This window comes from Spea bombifrons, chromosome 5, assembly GCF_027358695.1.
Source record: "Spea bombifrons isolate aSpeBom1 chromosome 5, aSpeBom1.2.pri, whole genome shotgun sequence".
NCBI classification, from domain to species: domain Eukaryota; kingdom Metazoa; phylum Chordata; class Amphibia; order Anura; family Pelobatidae; genus Spea; species Spea bombifrons.
In genome coordinates, this window is record NC_071091.1 from 50,791,688 (window position 1) to 50,813,692 (window position 22,005).

At 39.7% G+C, this 22,005-nt stretch overlaps 1 protein-coding gene across 1 annotated transcript; it reads left to right on the top strand.

The window, feature by feature from the left end:
* The first annotated feature begins 2,944 nt into the window (after positions 1-2,944).
* On the top strand, positions 2,945-4,819 carry LOC128497655 (homeobox protein AKR-like). The gene is made up of 3 exons (XM_053467819.1): positions 2,945-2,963; positions 3,331-3,524; positions 4,349-4,819. Exons 1-3 carry the CDS (start codon positions 2,945-2,947, stop codon positions 4,817-4,819), a joined length of 684 nt encoding a protein of 227 aa, XP_053323794.1.
* Positions 4,820-22,005: the final 17,186 nt, after the last annotated feature.

Below are 22,005 nucleotides of genomic sequence, written 5' to 3' on the forward strand. Positions count from 1 at the left end.
TGCTGACAGTGGAGAGTACAGGCTGCCCTCCGGAGATCTTCCCTCCATTTAAAAAAAAAAAAAAAAAAAAAAATGCTAGACATGCTATTACATCCAAATGTCATTGTGACACACTTTGGTTTTCTTTTTTTTGTAAACATAATAGTGCTTCCATAGTATTCTAAAGGAATACAGATAAAAAAAATATATATATATTGTTCAGAGTTTAAAAAAATCCTCAAACCCAACGCAAACTGCTGAGTGTACATGTAAACCTGTTAACTTAGCCTATGGGTAAATCATTTCCAAATTAGCATATCTTAAACATAGCATAGTTTGAAAATATTGTATACATTTTATAATATATGCATAGCAAGCGTTAGTTTAGGTATCTGTGGTAACAACATGTTTAATGTTATCTGTGTAGGTATTTTCTGAGGGGGGTGAGGAAAAGAAAGTTAATTTTGTTGTTGGCTTTTAGGTTTCAAATGTATTGCAGTCAGCCTACAAACTCACATTGTAGCCCCACATCACCACCGCCTGGCCCTGAGTAGGGTATAATTGCAAGACTGTGGACACCTATAAAGATAGTTATGGCTATATTAAAGTCAGCATGGCAGGTTATACAGTGCCAGTATTTGGGCATTACTCATGAAACATCCCCCTTTCCACTTTAGTAAAGTATTTATTGCTGGGTCTCTGTCAGTCTCAGAGCACAATCCTGTTAAGTGCATATATACAAGCAATTGCTGTATATTTCAGCTCTGTTACTGCACTGTGCATTATGAAGGTCCGGCATATCGGATTTACCTGCATAATACGCAGTTAATCTATGTATATGCGTATTTTTTTGCAGGTAAGGCTCAATTGAGTTGTTCCTTCATAATGTAGTCATATATATATATATTTTTTTTTAAACTCCCCTCAGTGTCCATACAAGGACATCGGTGGAGGTGGCAATGACTTGACAAAGTCATTGTTCAAATGTGGCATTTAGTCAAATGTCAAACTTCATTGCAGCCTGCCCTTACTGACAAGATTGGTTCTTATGTGGTTTCTGTCACTTGCTAATTTGACAAATCAGTTTAATTACATGCAAAAAAAAAAAAAGGCTTAACATACTGTTTTGGCGAAGTGAAAGCAGTGTGCTTTGTTTTGGTAGTTGCAACCGTAGGGCATTGTTATACTAATATGGTAACTTGTCTCAGTCTGCAACTTTAATTTATTCTTTCGTAGGAGAAGACCCACACCCTGTCCCCTGCTGGCAGCTATTCATGTGCTTGTCATATGTGCATTGTATTTTATCCTATTGTAATTACTCCCAACCATACTAATCTGATTCTTCATGTTTTCTGTATATATTTTTGTAGCCTGTGTTTACATTTGCACATATGACCCTATAAAGGTAGCCCTTTGTTTTCCTATACCCAAAACATAATGCATTTGTGTTAGGCATTGTCATCATTCATAGTGTTATTCTATGTGAGAATTTGACCTTGGAGAAGGATCACACCTTCTCTATAGGAACCCACTTTCTGATAACCCGTCTTGGTGGCACCTCCACCTCATATTAAAAGGTGGTTTTCTTCTTTCGTGGCCTTTAGCCTTATGTTTGATAATTGATGGTTAGATGACAGTTGTACCTTCAGTTTCAAAATATAAATACAATTAGGTGAAATGCAGGGGAAAACACAGAACTTGGCAGGCATTCTGACTATTTTAGAAAGGGTCCATCATAATGCATATTTAATACCTCATGAGATGATTTTACGACTAACTGCATCTCACAGTTTAGTGGACAAACCATTATAAGTGTGTAAAAAAATAAAAAAATAAAAAACAATGTTGGGCTGCATAATACAAGGACTCACATGTCCAGATGTTTCTTTATACAGCTGTTCAAGAGAGAGTGTTCATATTTTGAGAACTTGTGCTTTTTGCAGATTATGGTCTTATCAAATAGCACAGTGTTAGTAACCTATAAAAAAAATACAACCTCAGCATATTTGTACAGAGAATACATAAAAAATATAAAACAAGATCCTCTATATAAGTGACAATATTAAGAGAAAACAGAATTACAATGAACAAATTAATGTCCAATGAGTTATCTAGATTCTAGATCTGTAAAACGTATGTTATGTGAAAAAGGTTAGATTGTGTATGATATATATATATATATATATATATAATCTATATATCTCCTAAAAAGTTATAAAGTGATTAAATACATTGCCTATACATGAGAGGGTAACCCGCTAGACACTGGAAGAAACTCCAAATACAGTGAGGTGTGTGTGTGTATATATATATATATCTATATATATCCCTTTAAACTTAAATTTGGCAAACACAACCTGCCACTGGAACATAGAAGTGATGGTTTCTGATAAATGGCCTCTGTATCCCTATAAAGATATTCCATTAGAAATCAGCCATTTCCAGCTACAATAATCTTGTACAATATTAAAATATTAAAAATGTCTATACTGTATTTCTGATCAATTTGATGTTATTTTAATGGAATTTTTTTCTTTTTTTTAAAAAAAAAACAAGAAAAAAATCAGACATACAAAACTCATAACTTGTCAGGTGTTAAGGTGAAGAAATTAGGAAAAATTGGACATGTAGTATTACCACAACAATATCCTGTCAAATTCTTTCACCCAAATAAATGCATAAATTAACATAAGTGAAATACAATACAAGTTTGTTGTTAATTTAGCAAGTGACAGAAACCTGGGACCACCCTTCACCCCCTGTGTTTTTTCCATAAGCCAATCAAAACATGTAAGCTTAATCTTCACTCAGACTTGACAAATAAGGTTAGAGGGCATATTGTCAGATGTAAAACTATATAAACTGTCTTTAGAGTGGGTCACTTTAAATAAAGTATCCCAGAGTGTGACATCCAGACATCTGCAAGAGGTTATTAGAAGGCAGTGTTTCCAGAAGATAGAACACCATGAGTGACAGAGTTGATGGTAAGATTTCTGCTTTAATATGAGGAATACTCCCATATGCTGCATTCAAGGTTCAGATACAATCTTAAAATATAATGTATAATCTGTAATTGTGTATGGTAGGTCTTAAATAGTTTGAAATGGTATGGAAAATGGCAATCCACCATAGAACTGTCAAGTGTGAAGATGACCCATATATAAAAATTCTATTTAAAATCTGAGCATTAATAAAATCCAGAAATAAAAAGGTCATCTCTGACAAGTGTTAAGAAACAGTGTTTAAACATTAAAAATTCAACATTTACTTAAGTGGTATAAATCTGTATGAACATAGATGGAATTTGAATGTATGCACAGGCTGTGACCAATCTGTATATCTTTTTTCCAGGATATCTCCACAAAAAGGCCTCAAGGAGCTACAAAATTCTTAAGGAGAATGGTGGAATCAACAAACGAGGAAATCTCCCAAAACAAGCTGTGTTGATCCTTCGTGAGTGGCTGGAGACACATCTTTTTAATGCTTACCCAACTGATGAGGAGAAGCAAATCCTGGCTGAACAGACCAATCTCACTATGGTGCAGGTAAGACAAAACTTCTAAGTGTTTGATAAGTGATGATAAAGATTATAGCTGGCAAATATTTCATAAAGGATCATGTAAAACATACAAAAGTTTTGAATGTTCTAGAAAATAATTTGATTGTACTGAAAAGTGACAAACCACCATACAATATTGGAGATATCAAGCTTCCATTCACTTGTTCACAGGACTTTACTGTTTACTGGCAAGCAGTCAAACTGCTGATTTCACCACTTTTTGTATACTTGTGTGTTTTTTTGTGATTTTGTTGCCACTCTCCGTAGAATCTTAAAATACTGGTATATTAACTAAAAGAAGAGCTGACAGGAAAGTTGTGTTTTCAATTCCCTGTCTTCTCTATACATTATGAAAGTCCAACAGTGAGGTTCTGCTGTAGGCATAGCTTGTCAGGCCCTTTCATTTTTAATGCAGAATTAAATTGGCAAGATTTACTGTCTCCTCACCCACTGGACTATGTATTTTACTGGGCCAGCTTAGCAGGAGAAATTTACCAGTGTTAGCCCTTCAAAATGAATAGTGAACTGGGAGAGTTGGAACCACAACTCTCCCTTTAGTGAATAAACGCCAATATGTTGTAACTTGCCTGTCTTGAGTTTGAGCAGTCTCTTTCTGTGTGTTGCATGCTTTATAACTTTGTATGTGTGTATATGTCTCCCTCTCTTAACCTTGTATTTCAAGCTCTAGTTTTTCTTGCTTAAACATTTAATCATGGTTAAACATTTAATAATGGGCATGTGAATTATATTACTAAGCAAACCTAGGAATTATATATTTAGTTGTTCATCTTTTGTTCTCTTTCTTTACAGATTTGTAACTGGTTTATTAATGCCCGTCGTCGTATTTTGCCTGTGCTGCTTGCCACACATGAGGGTAAGAAGAGCCAAATGGTACCACCATCTCCAGTATCTAGTGTCCTTGTAAATGGCTCTGCTTTTTCTGCCACAATACTTCCGGACGTGCCCCTGATGTATACAGTATCTCCATCTTTTCCTGCAATCGCAACTGTTACTCTTCAGCAGCAACAAGTGGTACCCAATATGAAGGCGGAAGATTGTGACTCTTCATTTATGAATTTATCACAGGATCAGAGTCCCACTGATGAACAATTATGCAAAGTTTCTGTACCTCCATCAACCCAAGCTCCAAATGATGATGGCAAGGTTAATAAATTATTTGTCCTGGCAGAGGTGGCCTCGTTGTTTCTAGAGGAACTGGAAAGAGAGGAGGCTGCTCGCTTGGCTTTAAACTCCCTTTACACTGCTAATATTTTGCTTTAACTGGGTGAGAGGTCAGTCTGATTGTTTTCCATGAACTATCTTCAAAAGGAACTAGCGTTCTCAGTGAGAATTTTTTTCACCTGTTCTTATGGTGAAATTTATATTGCAGGTTCATCTGAATAACTGCACCCCAGTTGAAGCATAACAGTCTTGAAATACTTCAGAAAAGGACACAACGTTCTAATAAAATTGACTGAATTATTTGCTAGGTGATAGTGTGTGTGGGACTTAGATATTTTAATATTTGTTTTTGTGGTAGGTAGAATAAACTGTGTGCATTTAAGCATAAAGCTCCTGGCACATTATGGGTGGGATAAGTCATTTTATTTCCAGCACAACAGTGTGTATCATGCACATCGCACCCATATGCACTTTATCAATTCCTAAAATCTTTCACAATTTATAAAATTGGTGAACTAAGCCGAGTTCATACTTGACATAATTTTTTACTGCTTCGTTGTTATCAATTTGGAGGGGAGATGGCTTAAAAATATTATACTGTTTACATTTTTGCACTTTGCTTAATTTTCATACCATGCATTATACTTCTGAATTTATTCATACAGTGTTACTGATGTGCACATCAGGAAGCCATTTTTACACATTTGTTTTTAAATGCCTGATGTTTTTAAATTTAATTTGATTTGTAATTTTTTTAGTACTTAAACAGGGAATTATGTTGCAACTGTAAAGACTCTGGAGGGCTATTCTCCATTGCTCCAACATAACCCCTGGTTTTCCTAATCTTCTTAATTTCTTTTCATTGAATTGTACTTTACTATAAATCATTACCATAGTTACTGCATTTTAACTGCTCAGTGGGTATGGAAATTAGCATAAAATGTGCAAGTTCAAATTTGACTGTTAAGGCAAAAATGCTTAAACTTTTATGAATTGTAGATTTTTTTAAAAAAAGTGTTTTTTAATAAATTTTGTCTTTGTATTTTTTTCTCTTCTGCATTTATTACAAACGATGGTTACTTTATCAGTCTCTTTCTATATGTGCCCAAAAAAAATTCGAGCCAGGCCTGTTACTTCATTTATAGTACACTAAATTAACAAAGAAATATGTAATTGTGTTCTATCAGAGGCGTATCTACTGAAAATAGCGCCTATGGCAAGCACTGAAATTCCGCCCCTGTCCAAATATCTAAAACCCATTTACTAGCCCCTGCTGCCTATATATATATATATATATATATATATATATATATATATATATATATATATATATATATATATATATATATATTAGTCCCTGCTGCCGATAGCAGGTTATAGATCAACACACAAACCCAGATCAGTTGAAATTCACTTGTGATCTCAGCATTGAAGGAATATATACCCTCCCCCCGTAGTCCTCTCACCTTGAAGTCCAGCGACGGGATCACGATGCTGCTTTCATCCTGCACCGCTCGCTAGTGCCCGCTGCTTCACTGCTGAGCGCCGTAATATGACGTCATATTCCGGAGCCCAGCAGTGAAGCAGCGGGCTCCAGCGAGCTGCTTTTAAACGCTGTCTTCTTTTTTTTGATGCGGAGGAGAACGAGGGGCGCCGAGTGGTTGCTAGGCGCCCCTCTCTCTCCTCCGCATCAAAAAAAAAAGACAGCATTTAAAAGCCGCTCGCTGGTGCCCGCTGCTTCACTGCTGGGCGCCGAAATATGATGTCATATTACGGCGCTCAGCATGAAATGCCGGGACCGGGACGGAGGTAGAGGCCTCGTGGAGGAGAATGAGAGGCGTTTGAAAGCCGCTCACTGGCGCCCCCTTCCAGGGCCGGCCTTTGGGGTGTGCGACCTGTGCGAGCGCACAGGGCGCCACACTCCAGGGGGCGCCGCCGCGGGGTCCGCCGCCGCCGCGGGGTCCGCTGCCGCCAGTAGCGTACCCAGCGGGGGGGGGGGTCCGCACCGGGTGCCGCTCATCAGGGGGGCACCCGGCACCCCTCCAGAGACGGACAGTAATGTCCGCCGCTGGAGGAGCAGGCTCGCAAGGGAGCGGTATCGGAGGTCTCTAACAGACCTCCGGCTGCCTTGAGTGATTTTAAGCCGGTTCAAGGATCTCCCTTGAACCCGGCTTAAAATCGCTCAAGGGAGCCGGAGGTCTGTTAAAGACCTCCGATATCGCTCCCTTGTGATCCGCGCGGCAACAGCTGATGTGCGCCGGGGTTTGTTGTGAGATCCCGGCGCACAGCACTGAAGCCGCGCCCACAGCTGTCCGTGCCCTCTGACCCGGAAGAAGACAGAGAGGACAGAAGAACTGAAGAAGAGGAGCGAAGAGGAGGAGAAGAAGCTGTAAGTAGAAAAGAGGAAAGGTAGGAAAGCATTCAGTGAGAGTGGATTGGTATGTGTGGATTAGTATGTGTGGATTGGTATATGTGTGCATGAGTATATGTGTGGATTGGTGTATATGTGTGGATTGGTATATATGTGTGGATCGGTATATATGTGTGGATTGGTATATATGTGTGTGGATTGGTATATATGTGTGTGGATTGGTATATATGTGTGTGGATTGGTATATATGTGTGGATTGGTATATATGTGTGTGGATTGGTATATATGTGTGTGGATTGGTATATATGTGTGGATTGGTATATATGTGTGGATTGGTATATATGTGTGGATTTGTATATGTGTGGATTAGTATGTGTGGATTGGTATGTGTGTGGATTGGTATGTGTGTGGATTGGTATATATGTGTGGATTGGTATATGTGTAGATTGGTATGTGTGTGGATTGGTATACGTGTGGATTGGTATACGTGTGGGTTGGTATACGTGTGGGTTGGTATACGTGTGGGTTGGTATACGTGTGGATTGGTATACGTGTGGATTGGTATACGTGTGGATTGGTGTATGTGTGGATTGGTATATGTGTGGATTAGTATATGTGTGGATTGGTAAGTGTGTGAGAGTGATGGGTGTTATGCTGTACCATTTCCAATGTCTTTTTCATGTTCTAATTATGCTCTAAAAGTACATCATAACGCCCATCACTTTATACTGTTCCATACAGTGGCAGAGCTGGGAGGCAGAGGTCTTGCACCCCCACCGCAGGACTCCTGAAAGGTAAGTGAACTTCAAAGAGGGAAAGGGTAGATAGTTAGGAGGGGGTAGATAGGGAGAAGGGAGTGAGGCAGGGGAAAGGGGGTAGATAGGGAGAAGGGAATGAGAAGAGGTAGATAGGGCAATCATACTCCTATCATGCCAAGTCTGCGAGTACATCCTGGAATCTGGGTATGCCTGGGCATGATAGGAATGTGATTGCTGTTAATCATATATATATATATATATATATATATATAATATTGTTATTTAATTGTTTTGTCCTATTTTGGTGTGTTACTTACTTTAAATAAAAGTGTTAGATTTCTTTATGGTGTGGGGGGGTCATATTCGGTTTTGGCCAGGTAAATGCTGCACTTTCGGTTTCAGTCCAGAAATCGTTTCGGTGCATCCCTACTACTAAGCCAGACAGTGAAGTGGTAGGCCTACACCACATCAATGTTTGGCGTAGTATATAGTGATTGGGGTTTTGTTACAAGTTTTTATTCCTTTCTTTTTTTGGGATGGGGGGGCGCCAGAGGAGTAGTCCGCACAGGGCGCCAGAACACCTAAGGCCGGCTCTGCCCCCTTCAAATGGCGCCTATGGCACGAGCCATAGGTGCCATACCCTAGATACGCCTCTGTGTTCTATATAACATTGGTGTATTACCAACCATATCTTTTTGCATACTTTTGAGGGTAGCCGTCTCAAATTGACAATCTAGTGCCCTATGCAGTCCCACCAAGGAAGTCGAGACAAAGTTTCAGTTTCAACACCCTCCCTTTATTATTCCTTTTGAAGGGTTGACACTGGCTTTCTACTGCTTTTTCTTCTACTTCTTGTGGGTTTTTTCACACTGTACTTTATGTATGTAATTACAGCGCCTGGTTTATGTCACTGCCAAACCCCAATATGTGTTCAGCAATATCTCCTGGGTATAGTGATACCACCCATGCATAGATTTGTCAGGTTATTTGGGGCTAAAAGGCCATGTTTCAGAGGTACGCATTTTTTAGATTAATCACCATATAATACTTTTATAGTAAATTAGATTATATAAAAATAATGGCATCTAAACAAAGCTCGTCTTCTTCTGGAAAAAAAACAATATATCATTTGTGCGGATAGAAAACACAAATACTGCAGAAAGGTAAAACAGCCTCGGTTATGAAGAGTACAAAATTAAGAGTACAAAAACAGCCCAGTCTATAAGGGGTTAAAATCTGCACAAGGGCAGTAAGGTAAATATAACCAAAGTAACTCAACAAAACCTATCATTTTTTAAATCATTTTTACCATCTGTTTGTTAAAGCACGATTTCCTTTTTCCATATTTGATGAACCTGTGCAAATATATTGAATAAAGTAATGGGACACCTGACCATTCCACCAACAGAGACTTTTAGGACATTGCATTCTAAATACATAGACATTAATATGTAGTTGCTCCCCCTGTTGCAGCAATAACAGCTTCCACTCTTCTGAAAAGGCTTTTCACAAGATTTTGGGGTGTTTCTGTGAGAATTGTTGCCCATTCATCCAGTAGAGCATTTGTGAGGTCAGGCACTGATGCTGGACAAGAAGGCAGAGGCATATCTAGTGAAAATAGCGCCTATGGCAAGCACTGAAATTGCGCCCCTGTCCAAACTTCCACACATTATTTAACACTCTTTACTACCCCCTCTCCCTCCCTTGTCACTTTCTAACCCCTTTCCCTCCCCTTTCCCTACTACCCTCTTCCTCTCCCCCTTTGTAGTTCTCTCACCTTGAGGTCCAGCGACGGGAGTCTTCTGTCTTCCTGCACTGCTGCGGTGCCCGCTGCTTCACTGCTGAGCGCCGAAATATAACGTCATATTAGGGCGCTCAGCATGAAATGGCGGCACCGGGACGGAGGTAGAGGCAGTGGCGACTCTAGAAACAATATATAGGGGGGGCACACAAGATACCACAGTCAAACTGGGGGGGCATTCATAATTTCCAAAAGTAATGTGCTATGGAATTTTTTTTATTGGGCTAAAATAATACTTGATCATTCAACATGGGAAGCCTGAAGCCACAATCCTTGAAATAAATATTATAACACAATAAATAACTTTTCCACTAAATGATTTGAGGTCCTTGAACGTTTTGTCCCCTGAAGTCACTACAACTTCAGGAGGGCATTTTATCTCTGGATAAATATAAATTAAATAATTCCTACTGTAAGTTAAGTGCCAGGAAACAGATGACCAAACACACACCAACACAGGCTCTGTCACACCGACACCCAGACACACACACCAGGACAGGCTCTACCACACCGACAACCAAACACACATACACCAGGACAGGCTCTGCCACACAGACACCCATACACATCAGGACAGGCTCTGCCACATCCACATCCAAACACACACACACACACACCAGGACAGGCTCTGACACACTGACACCCAAACACACACCCTAGGACAGGCTCTGCCACACTGACAACCGAACACACACACCAGGACAGGCTCTGCCACACCAACACCTATACACACACCCGAGGACAGGCTCTGCTACACTGGTAACCAAAAACACACAAACAGCAGGACACAATCTATGTCACAGACGTCTACATCAGGATGGATTTTTCCCACTGCATTGTCGTTTATACCCCCCTTAGTGTTTTTGCCCCTTGTGTATTGATGCCCCTGCTGCCCATATATATATATATTTGCCCCAGTTGCCGATAGCAGGTATAGATCAACACATTAACACACAAACCAAGCTTTGCATGTATAGATCAACTGAAATTCACTTGTGATCTCAGCACTGAAGGTATATATCAAATAAACAGAATCAGACATACAAATCCTGTATTTGCAGGTATACAATAGTATATGAAACAGCACTGCAGGTATAGATCAAAAAATACATGGAAACAGCAGGTATTAATCAACTGAATAAGACATACAAACACTGTATTTGCAGGTATACATAAATAATGTATGGAAATATATAGATATGGATCTACAGAATAACGCAAAAACCCAGCTTTGCAGGTATAGATCTATTGGAATTCACATAAAAACACGTCATTAAAAGGTATATTTAAAACCCCCTAAATTACAGGCATAGATCACAGGTTGCACACCCCAAAGCCAGCCCTGGCGTCCACACTGCCCACACAGCAATCACACTCCTAGCATACCCAGGCAACCAGTAAATGCTGGTACCTAGGCATGATGGGACTGTGCTTGCTGTTAGCAATCACACTCCTATCATGCCAGGTCAGCCAGTACATGCTGGTACAGGGTGGCTGTAAGTGATGTGTAGACCCCATACTGCTGGCAGCATCAATACACAAGGGGGGCAGCTAGCTAGGTTTTAGCATGTACTGGCTGACTTGGCATGATAGGAGTGTGATTGCTAACAGCAATCAAAGTCCCATCATGCCTAGGTTCCAGCACTTACACATCCAACCAGTAAATGCTGGAACCTAGGCATGATGGGACTGTGATTGCTGTTAGCAATCCCACTCCTATCATGCCAAGTCAGCCAGTACATGCTGGTACAGGGTGGCTGTAAGTGATGTGCAGACCCCATACTGCTGGCAGCATCAATACACAAGGGGGCAGCTAGCTAGGTTTCAGCATGTACTGGCTGACTTGGCATGATAGGAGTGGGATTGCTAACAGCAATTACAGCAAGCACAGTCCCATCATGCCTAGGTACCAGCATTCACTGGTTGCCAGTGTATGGTAGGAGTGTGATTGCTGTTAGCAATCACACTCCTATCATGCCAAGTCATATTGCTAATTTTTGTTGTCCAATTGTGGTGTGTTACCTACTTTTATTAAAAATGTGAGTTTTTATTATTATTTTTAAAGGTGGGGGGTCATTTTTGGTCTTGGCTAAGTGAACCGTGATTGTTTTGGTCCAGAATTTTCATTTTGGTGCATCCCTAGAATAAATAGAACTATTTCATTTTTAATTATCCTGAATTTTTAGTCACAAAACTTTCTAGGCCCAGAAATCAGTGAGAGGAAAAGTAAAGGTTTTGTGTCATTTACTTTATTTTAATCTGCATAAATTATTAAAGGCCACATTTTCCCACAGTGAAAAATGAGTGCGGCCCGCGCAGGTATACAATTCTGATGAAGTGGCCCACTGCAGAAAAAACTTGGACACCCCTGCCCTAGACTAATTACTTCAACAAAAGCTAATTGGAGTCAGGAGTTAGCAAACCTGGAATCCAATCAATGAAACAAGATTGATGATGTGTTTTAGAGCTATTTTGACATAAAAAACACTGAAATATTTTGAGTTTGCAATTCTCAAGAAGCATCTGCTAATGTGAACCATACTTCACCAAAAAATATCAGAAAGCAATTCTACAATCAAGAATTGATTTGCATAAAGCTGGAAAGGGTTACAAAGTAATCTCAAAGAGTTTTCATATTCGTCAGTCCACAGTTAGACAAATTGTTTATAAATGGAGAAGACTTAGTACTGTTACTACTCTCTCTAGAAGTGGGTAACCAACACAACATAGAATCCTTGATAATGTAAAAAGAAAGAAGAAATTATTGGAACAGGGTAACACCTCTTTTCATAAGTCTACCATACGCAAAACAGGCATGGAGTCCATAGCAGGACACTACAGAGGAAGCCACTGCTCTCCAATTGAACATCACTGTTCACCTGAAGTTTGCATAATACTGCTGGGAAGATGTTTGGTGACTGATGAAGCTAAGGTTGAATTTTTTTGGGAAGAACACACACTTTGTATGGGGTAAAAAAGGCACCAAATACGCACATGAAAACATCATCCCAATGGTGTAGTATGGTGGAGGGAGCATCGTAATTTAGGGCTGCTTTGATGCCTCGGGGCCTGGAGAGCCTGCTATCACCAAGAGGATAATCAATTTCCAGGTTTATCAAGGTATCATACAAAATAATGTCAGAATGGCTGTCTGCCAGCTGAAGCTTAGGAGAAGTCTTGTAATACAGCAGGACAAATCTATTACAGAATGGTTTCAAGAAAAGAAAATCTACCTTTTGGAGTGGTCCATTCAGAAACCAGACCTTAACACATTAAAGACAGGGTTGAATGACCTCAAGAGAGCCGTTCATTCCATCCTAGGAAAATGGCTGAGCTTAAGCAGTTCTGTAAGAAAGAATGGTCTAAAATTCCTGCTGAATGTTGAGCAGGTCTCATCTGCTACTACCGGAAGCGCTTGTTTGAGGTTATTGCTGCCAAAAGAAGCCATTTATTAAATCCAAGGGTTCACTTTACTTTTTCCACCAGCGCTGTGAATGTTTAATGTAATTCCAAAGGGTACACTTATATTTTGTTTCCACTGTATATATCAAGATTGTTGCATCTTTGACATGCTGTAATCCATTGCAAATTTTAGTAAATGCTTAGTTGTTATATTAGAAAGGCAGGTCATTTACATTTATTTCCTGAAATATCACTTTCAATAGGTTATCAACCAGAGATTTAAAACACTATATACGTCACTGAACTATGGTTAATTACATTTTCCCTCTACAAAGTGCTTGAGAAAATTCAATATTATTCAAGTGTCTTTTTGATCATATATATTATATATTACATATTAAACCATTCTAAAAACACATTTACATTGCCTCAAAATACTCATCACATTTTTAATATGCTAAGAGCCTGTAAATTTGATAACAAATACTTGCAACTGATCAAATAATCAAGTTATTTAATTTGCATATATCTAAAAAACAAAATACCATATCTTACTTTGATTGCTCAGATACATTGAGAATGATAAGAAATTTTCTTATAGTTTGCATCCAGAGCCGGCCTTAGGTGTTCTGGCGCCCTGTGCGGACTACTCGTCTGGCGCCCCCCCCATCCCAAAAAAAGAAAGGAATCAAAACTTGTAACAAAACCCCAATCACTATATACTACGCCAAACATTGATGTGGTGTAGGCCTACCACTTCATTGTCTGGCTTAGTAGTAGGGATGCACCGAAACGAATTCTGGACTGAAACCAAAAGTGCAGCATTTACCTGGCCGAAACCGAATATGACCCCCCCACACACACCATAACACATAACAAAACAATTAAATAACAATATTTATATATATATATATATATATATATATATATATATATATATGATTAACAGCAATCACATTCTTATCATGCCCGCAGATTCCAGGATGTACTCGTAGACTACTTGGCATGATAGGAGTATGATTGCCCTATGTACCCCGTCTCACTCCATTCTCCCTATCTACCCCCTCCTAACTATCTACCCTCTCCCTCTTTGAAGTTCACTTACCTTTCAGAAGTCCTGCGGTGAGGGTGCAAGGCCTCTGCCTCCCAGCTCTGCCACTGTATGGAACAGTATAGAGTGATGGGAGTTATGATGTACTTTAGAGCATAATTATATAATGAAAAATACATTGGAAATGGTACAGCATAACACCCATCACTCTCACACCCTTACCAATCCACACACATACACCAATCCACACATATACACCAATCCACACATATATACCAATCCACACACATACACCAATCCACACACACACACCAATCCACACACATACACCAATCCACACATATACACCAATCCACACATATACACCAATCCACTCCACACATATACACCAATCCACACACATACACCAATCCACACATATACACCAATCCACTCCACACATATACACCAATCCACACATATACACCAATCCACTCCACACATATACACCAATCCACACATATACACCAATCCACTCCACACATATACACCAATCCACATATATACACCAATCCACACACACGTACCAATCCACACATATACACCAATCCACACATATACCAATCCACACATATACACCAATCCACACATATATACCAATCCACACATATACACCAATCCACACGCATACCAATCCACACGCATACCAATCCACACGCATACCAATCCACACGTATACACCAATCCACACATATACACCAATCCACACATATATACCAATCCACACGCATACCAATCCACACATATACACCAATCCACACATATATACCAATCCACACATATATACCAATCCACACATATACACCAATCCACACATATATACCAATCCACACATATACACCAATCCACACATATACACCAATCCACACATATACACCAAACCACACATATACACCAATCCACACATACACCAATCCACACATACACCAATCCACACATATACACCAAACCACACATATATACTAATCCACACATATACCAAACCACACATATATACCAAACCACACATATATTCCAAACCACACATATATACTAATCCACACATATACACCAATCCACTCTCACTATCACTCTATGCTTTCCTACCTTTCCTCTTTCAGTTTCTTTGCCTCCTCTTCGCTCTTCTTCTTAGTTCTTCTGTCTTCTCTTCTTCCGGGTCAGAGGGCACGGAGACCGGTGGGCGCGGCTTCAGTGCTGTGCGCCGGGATCTGACAGCAAACCCCGGCGCACAGCAGCTGTTGCCGCGGGGATCACAAGGGAGCGGTATCGGAGGTCTGTTAAAGACCTCCGATACCGCTCCCTTGCGAGCCTGCTCCTCCAGCGGCGGTCCGTCTCTGGAGGGGTGCCGGGTGCCCCCATACTGGCGGCGGCAGGGGCGTCGGACCGCGCTGCGGCGGACCCCGCGGCGGCAGTGGCGTCGGACCGTGCTGCGGCGGCGGCGGACCCCGCGGCGGCGCCCCCTGGAGTGTGGCGCCCTGTGCGGTCGCACAGGTCGCACACCCCAAAGGCCGGCCCTGTTTGCATCCAATACATTTTAACCCCTTAACGACAATCCCCGTACATGTACGGGGTTGCCGTGCAACGGGTTAACGACAATGCCGTTAAATAGCTGCATCGCCGCGGCTTTGCAGCATCCACGGAAGCCTCACAAGTGAGGCTGACCGTGGATCCGGGGAGGGCAGCCCTTGGCAGCCCTCCCCGGAAGAAAAATGGCCGCCGCCGCACCGATCATCAAAGATCGCGGCGGCGCCTGGCTAAAACTGCTTAGGAAGCGATCGGAATCGCTTCCTAAGCATAAACTGTGTTGCTGACATGCCTCAGTATCGAGGCATGCAGCAACACAACCCCCCGACCCCCGATCGCCTTGTGATTGCTCCGAGGAGCAACCACAAGTGCCATCCTGTGAATGACGTTGCCGTCATTCACAGGATGGCATTAACAATAGATCTTAGTTCACAGAGGGTCTATCCAGACCCTCTTGAGAACTCTCGAGCTCCTCCTGCAGTTTGAATGCAGGTACTGCATCCAACCATGCAAGGTCAATGGAGCCCAGCTCACTATTGAGAGTGATTAGTAATAAAAAAAAAAAAAATGTTTAAAAAAAAATAAAAAAATATGGTAACATGTAAAAATCCCCACTGTCACCAAAAAAAAAAAAAAAAGTTTTTAATAAGCAAGTCCTAAAATTCTTTATCTTTACAAAAATTCCAGCATGGAAAGAGTTAAAATATTGGCATTACAAATGCCCATAGGGTGTCTAGTATTAAAAAATATATGATTTGATGGGGTAAATTGAATTGGCCAGGTTCAAAGATGTCCCAAATATGGGACATGGGGCAGATGTCTAAATGGCAAAAAATACACACCTCACAAAGGCGGCATTTTACTTCCCAAATAACCCTACAAACCCATGCATGGGGGGTATCACTGAGCTCAGGAGATGTTACTGAACACATATTGGGGTGTTGTTTGACACGGACATACACCAGGAGCGATAGATTTATACCTGAAGTACAACACGTGTGAAAAAAATTTACTACCATAAAGTTTCACTAAGGGTGGTGGTAAAATTAGTGCATTGAAAGGGTTAAAATACCAGCATTTCAGATGCCTTGGTGTGTCTAGTTTTTAAAAATATATGACTTGATGGGGTAAATTGCATTATCCGGCTTCAAAGATACCCGAAATGGCACATGGGGGGAAGAATTACCAGATTTGGAAAAAATGGTTTTGAAATGGCAAAACGCTACCTGTACTTATTGCCCCATAACGTGCAGAAAAAAGCAAAAAAAACATAAAAACATTGGGTATTTCTAAACTCAGGACAAATAGTAGAATCTATTTAGCAGGTTTTTTCATTCGTTTTTGCAGATAAGTAAAAGTTTTCTGTTTAAAAAGTGAGAAAAAAAAAGTTTTTTAACAAAAAATCCCCATATTTTATCATTTTTTTTATAGTAAATTAGATGATATAATAAAATGAATGGTATCTAAAGAAAGCCCTGTTTGTCCTGGAAAAAACAATATATAATATGTGTGGGAGCATGAAATGAGAAAGAAAGAAGAAAATTACATCTAAACAGTAACACTGAAAAACGTTAAAAGAGCCATTGTCCCGCAATATACTACGAGTAAAAACCCCTATTGTCCTTAAGGGGTTAAAGCTCACTATGTTGTTGTTTAAGCTATTTTGACAAATCTGATGCTGGTTTTGAATGTAGAATAAAAATCTAGCACCTGTAATGTCTACAAATTGTGGAAATATAGATAGAGGGACTTATTAATCTTTTCCTAAGAATTTATGGGAGCCAGTGATATTTGACAGTACAGCATTAACAAGCTAAAACAGAGGCACACTCTTATTTAAAAAGCCATTGCTGGGATATATATATATATATATATATATATATATATATATATATATATATATATACACACACATATATAACATTATATTTTACTATGTAGGCCACAGAATTTAAAAAAAAAAAAACGTAGAATTTTATGGCCTTAGCACAAAATCTTTGTGTGGTGTAAAAACAACTCAGCTTTTCAACCCTCTAGATTGTAAACTTGTTGGAGCAGGGCCCTCCTCTCCTCACTGTAAGTAAATTTGTTACGTTACATACTACTTGTTATGTCCTGTCTATCCATTGCACAGGAATTTGATGGCGCTATATAAAACAATAAATAATAATAATAATCCCAGTCTCAGATTGACATACGGAGGTAGAAGTATCATTTTGGGGATAATGCCTTTCATTTGGAACAAACTGGTCAACTGTCCATGATTACATTGAGAGAAAATAATATAAATGGTTTTATGAATTGGCCAAAGCATAATTAAGCTCACCCGCCACGTCAAGGCACAAGGGTTTATTGGGAGGAGGTTTAATTGCACCTCCCTTAACACATTAATAAGGTTTTGGCAGCAGTATAAAGTGCTTTGTGTGCCCACAATGTAGGAGGTGAAAGTTGGTTCTCATCCTATTGAGAGTGTGCCTTGACATGGTGGGTAAGCTTAATTATGCTTTGGCTAATTCATATAACAAAAACCCTCTCATTTATATTATGTTTATATATTTGTTGCCAACATTATTAGGGTGAGAAGCGCAGACAGTTTTTGTGTTTTGTATACACTGTACAGCCAATATACTGTATTTGCAGCATGCCCACGCCTGTTTGGTAGGCCTCATTTTACACGTTTGTATTATTTGAGCCTGGGACTATTTTTCAGTATCCTCAAAACTTCTCAATTGTGTTTTAAACTCTGCAAAATTTAATTTTTCATCACCTTGTGTAATGTGTATGGCAAATAGTTTAAATGATTCAGGCAAACCTTTCAAAATCATTGCAATCAGTCCGTCACTTAATGTTTCTCCAGCATTTCTCTGTGCTGTAATGGCTGACTCTGCACATATAATATAGTCAGTTACACTCTCATTTACAGCCTTCTGAAGAGATGTTAGTTTAGTATATAAACTGATTATGCGTGGCTTTCCTTTACCTGCATAATAGTCTCTCAATATTTGAAGTGTTTTTCTTCCATCATCAGCTGCTTCTCTCATAACCAGGGACAAACATTTATCATTTAAAAATTTAATTAATTCAGCATATGATTCTTCATTCTTACTGTTATCTTCATCCTCATCTTCAGTGTCTGCAGGCACATTCAGGATGGTCTTTTTAAGATTCATTAACCTCACATGTCCCAAAGTTCATAATTCTTTTTCATCTCCATCAAAGCAAAGTCTGCTCCATCGGTTTCCTGCATCCTTCCTGGCCCCATAACTTGTTGCCATTTCAATTATTAGGAAAGGATAACTGGATATATAATAATTATATATATATATATAAAGATGGAGGAAAAACACACAGGTACTTCTTGCTTCTATGTCTTTATTGAAACATATAAACTGCTTCACCTCCTGTTCATGAGGAAGGAGGGGATAACAACAAAAACTTTATTCATACTTCTCTTAATCATACAATGTATTATATAGGCTACAGCACTGTGAGAACACTTTCAGTTTATATCTCAACAACTGCCTTAATTCTACGTGACATACTTTCTACAAGGTGCTGGAAACATTCCTCAGATTTTGGTCCATATGGACATGATGGCAGCACACAGTTGCTGCAGATTTGTCAGCTGTAGATTCAAATAGAGCTCTATTAGGTTGAGATCTGGTGATGTGGAGGCCATTGGAGTACAGTGAACTTGTTGTCATGTTCAAGAAACCAGTTTGAGACAATGTGACTTAATGGCGCTGTGAATTACTCAGGTAGGCTGCTGCGTTTAAACGATGCTCAGTTGGTAGTAAGGGCCCAAAGTGTGCAAAGAAAATGTCCACCACACCATTACAACACCACCACCAGTCTGAACTATTGATACAAGGAAGGGTGGATCCATGCTTTCATGTTGTTTACGCCAAAGTCTGACCCTGCCATGTGAATGTCACAGCTGGAATCGAGACTCATCAGACCAGGCAATGTTCTTCCAGGCTTCAATTGTCCAATTTTGGTGAGCCTGTGCGAATAGTAGCCTCAGTTTCCTGTTCTTAGCTGACAGGAGTGGCACCCGGTATGGTCTTCTGCTTCAAGGTTCGACGTGTTGTGCATTCAGAGTGGTTATTTGAGTTACTGTTGCCTTTCTGTCATCTCCAACCAGTCGGCCCATTCTCCTGTACGTCTGACAACAACAAGGCATTTTTATCCACTTAACTGCGGCTCACTGAATATTTTCTCTTTTTCTGACCATTCTCTGTAAACCCTAGAGATGGTTGTGCATGAAAATCCCAGTAGATCAGCAGATTCTGAAATACTCAGACAAGCCCATCTGGCGCAAAAACCATGCCACGTTCAAAGTCACTTAAATACCCTTTCTTCCCCATTCTGATGCTCGGTTTGAACTTCAGCAAGTTGTCTTGACCATGTCCGAGCCTAAATGCATTGAGTTGCTGCCATGTGATTGGCTGATTAGCTATTTGTGTTAACAAGCAATTGAACAAGTGTACCTAAAGTGGCCACTGAGTGTGTGTGTGTATATATATATATATATATCTATATATATCTATATATATATATATATATATATATAGATATATATATATATACTCTTTGAGAACATTTTATATCAGAGTAAAAAAATATTATCAAAAAAGCAGCACACAGTTGATTTTCTTTCTAAATGTGAAATGCAAATGTATCAGCATGAAATATTTAGAACTAACAATGTGACATGATCACAATAGTTCTATTAAAATTGAAGTGTCTTAGTGATTGGTGAGCTCTCTAATTTTGAGACCACCTGTAGATAAATACAGGTTTAAAGACAGCCGCACTACACAAATGACAAAATGTTAACAGCTGGGCTCATAATAAAATCATTTCTAAATGTTCTTTTGTCAGTATAAAAAACAGGGCCAGGAATAACTTGGTGTCACTTATAATATTGATGTCTGACACTTTTAAGGTCATATTATTTATTAAGTTATTTTGCTTTTTTATATAATGTATTTTTAATTTGATGTTAACTACTGTAAATGTATTATATAATGCAGATATCTTGATAATTTATAAAGCACAACACTTAAATTAGGCAATTGAAGGCAAATAGGCTAAAGACACTGGACCCCTGAAATTAGGATTGTAAAATCATTTCCCAATTTAAGGGCAAAATACCAAATTTCAAGCAACTTTGGGGATTAGTTCAACATACTTGCAAAATGTATCTAAATTCACTATGGCACTTTAGATGAGGTAACTAATTAAAGTACATGCATAAGTCAATAAGATTTACCGTATTTGCTCGATAATAAGACGACCCTGATTATAAGACGACCCAAATCTGAATATTAATTTAGGAAAAAAAGAAAAAGCCTGAAGACGACCCTATAGGAAAAAAGTTTTGCCAGTAAATGTTAATTCATGTAAACAATTTTTTTTAATAAAAGCTATGATTGAGAAAAATATTTTGGTTTTATTTCCTTCTATTTTACAACCTGCCCCCCCAGTTATGCACATCTGCCCTAGAAATGCCTTATACCACCTATATGCCACTGTGCCCCATGATATGCCTTTTAACCCTATATGCCACTGTGCCCCATGATATGCCTTTTGACCCCTTATGTGCCACTTTGCCTCCAGAAATGCCTTATACCCCTATATGCCACTCTGGCATGAAGGGGGTTAAAAGGCATATTATGGGGCAGAGTGGCATATAGGGAGGTTTAAGGCATTTCAGGAGGCAGAGTGGCGTATAGAGAGTTAAAAAGGCATTTCTGGAGGCAGAGTGGCATTAAGGGGGTTAAAAGGCATTTCATAGAACACTCTGCCTCCAGAAATGCCTTATGCCCCCCATTTAACACCCCCCCTCCTCCAAACTTATCGGTGCTTCTGACTCCCCTGTCATGTAGCCGGGGCAGCATGTAGAGCTCTACGCGATTCGCGTAAACAATTTACGCTGCAGCCGGAAGGAGGCGTGGCTAGCAGCGGGGGTATTCTGCGTCCATCGCGCAGACCTTCTCCGGCTGTCAGAGATCAGAGTTCCCCGCGAATCGCGTAGACATCTACACACTGCCCCGGCTACACACCGGAGACTCAGAAGCACCGGTAAGTGGGGCGGGGGGAGACAGGAGGATCCAGGTCCCCTGCAGCTGCAGGGGATCTGGATCTTAGTCGTCTCATAGTCAGACCTATTTGAGGTCTGATTATAAGACGACCTCGAGCATTTGCTCTGAAAAAAACCTTGTCTTATAATCGAGCAAATACGGTATATATATATATTATTATTATTATTATTTTTCTGTCATTTTCTGTCATTTTTTATGCATTTATATATATGATGGGGTTTTGATGGATTCC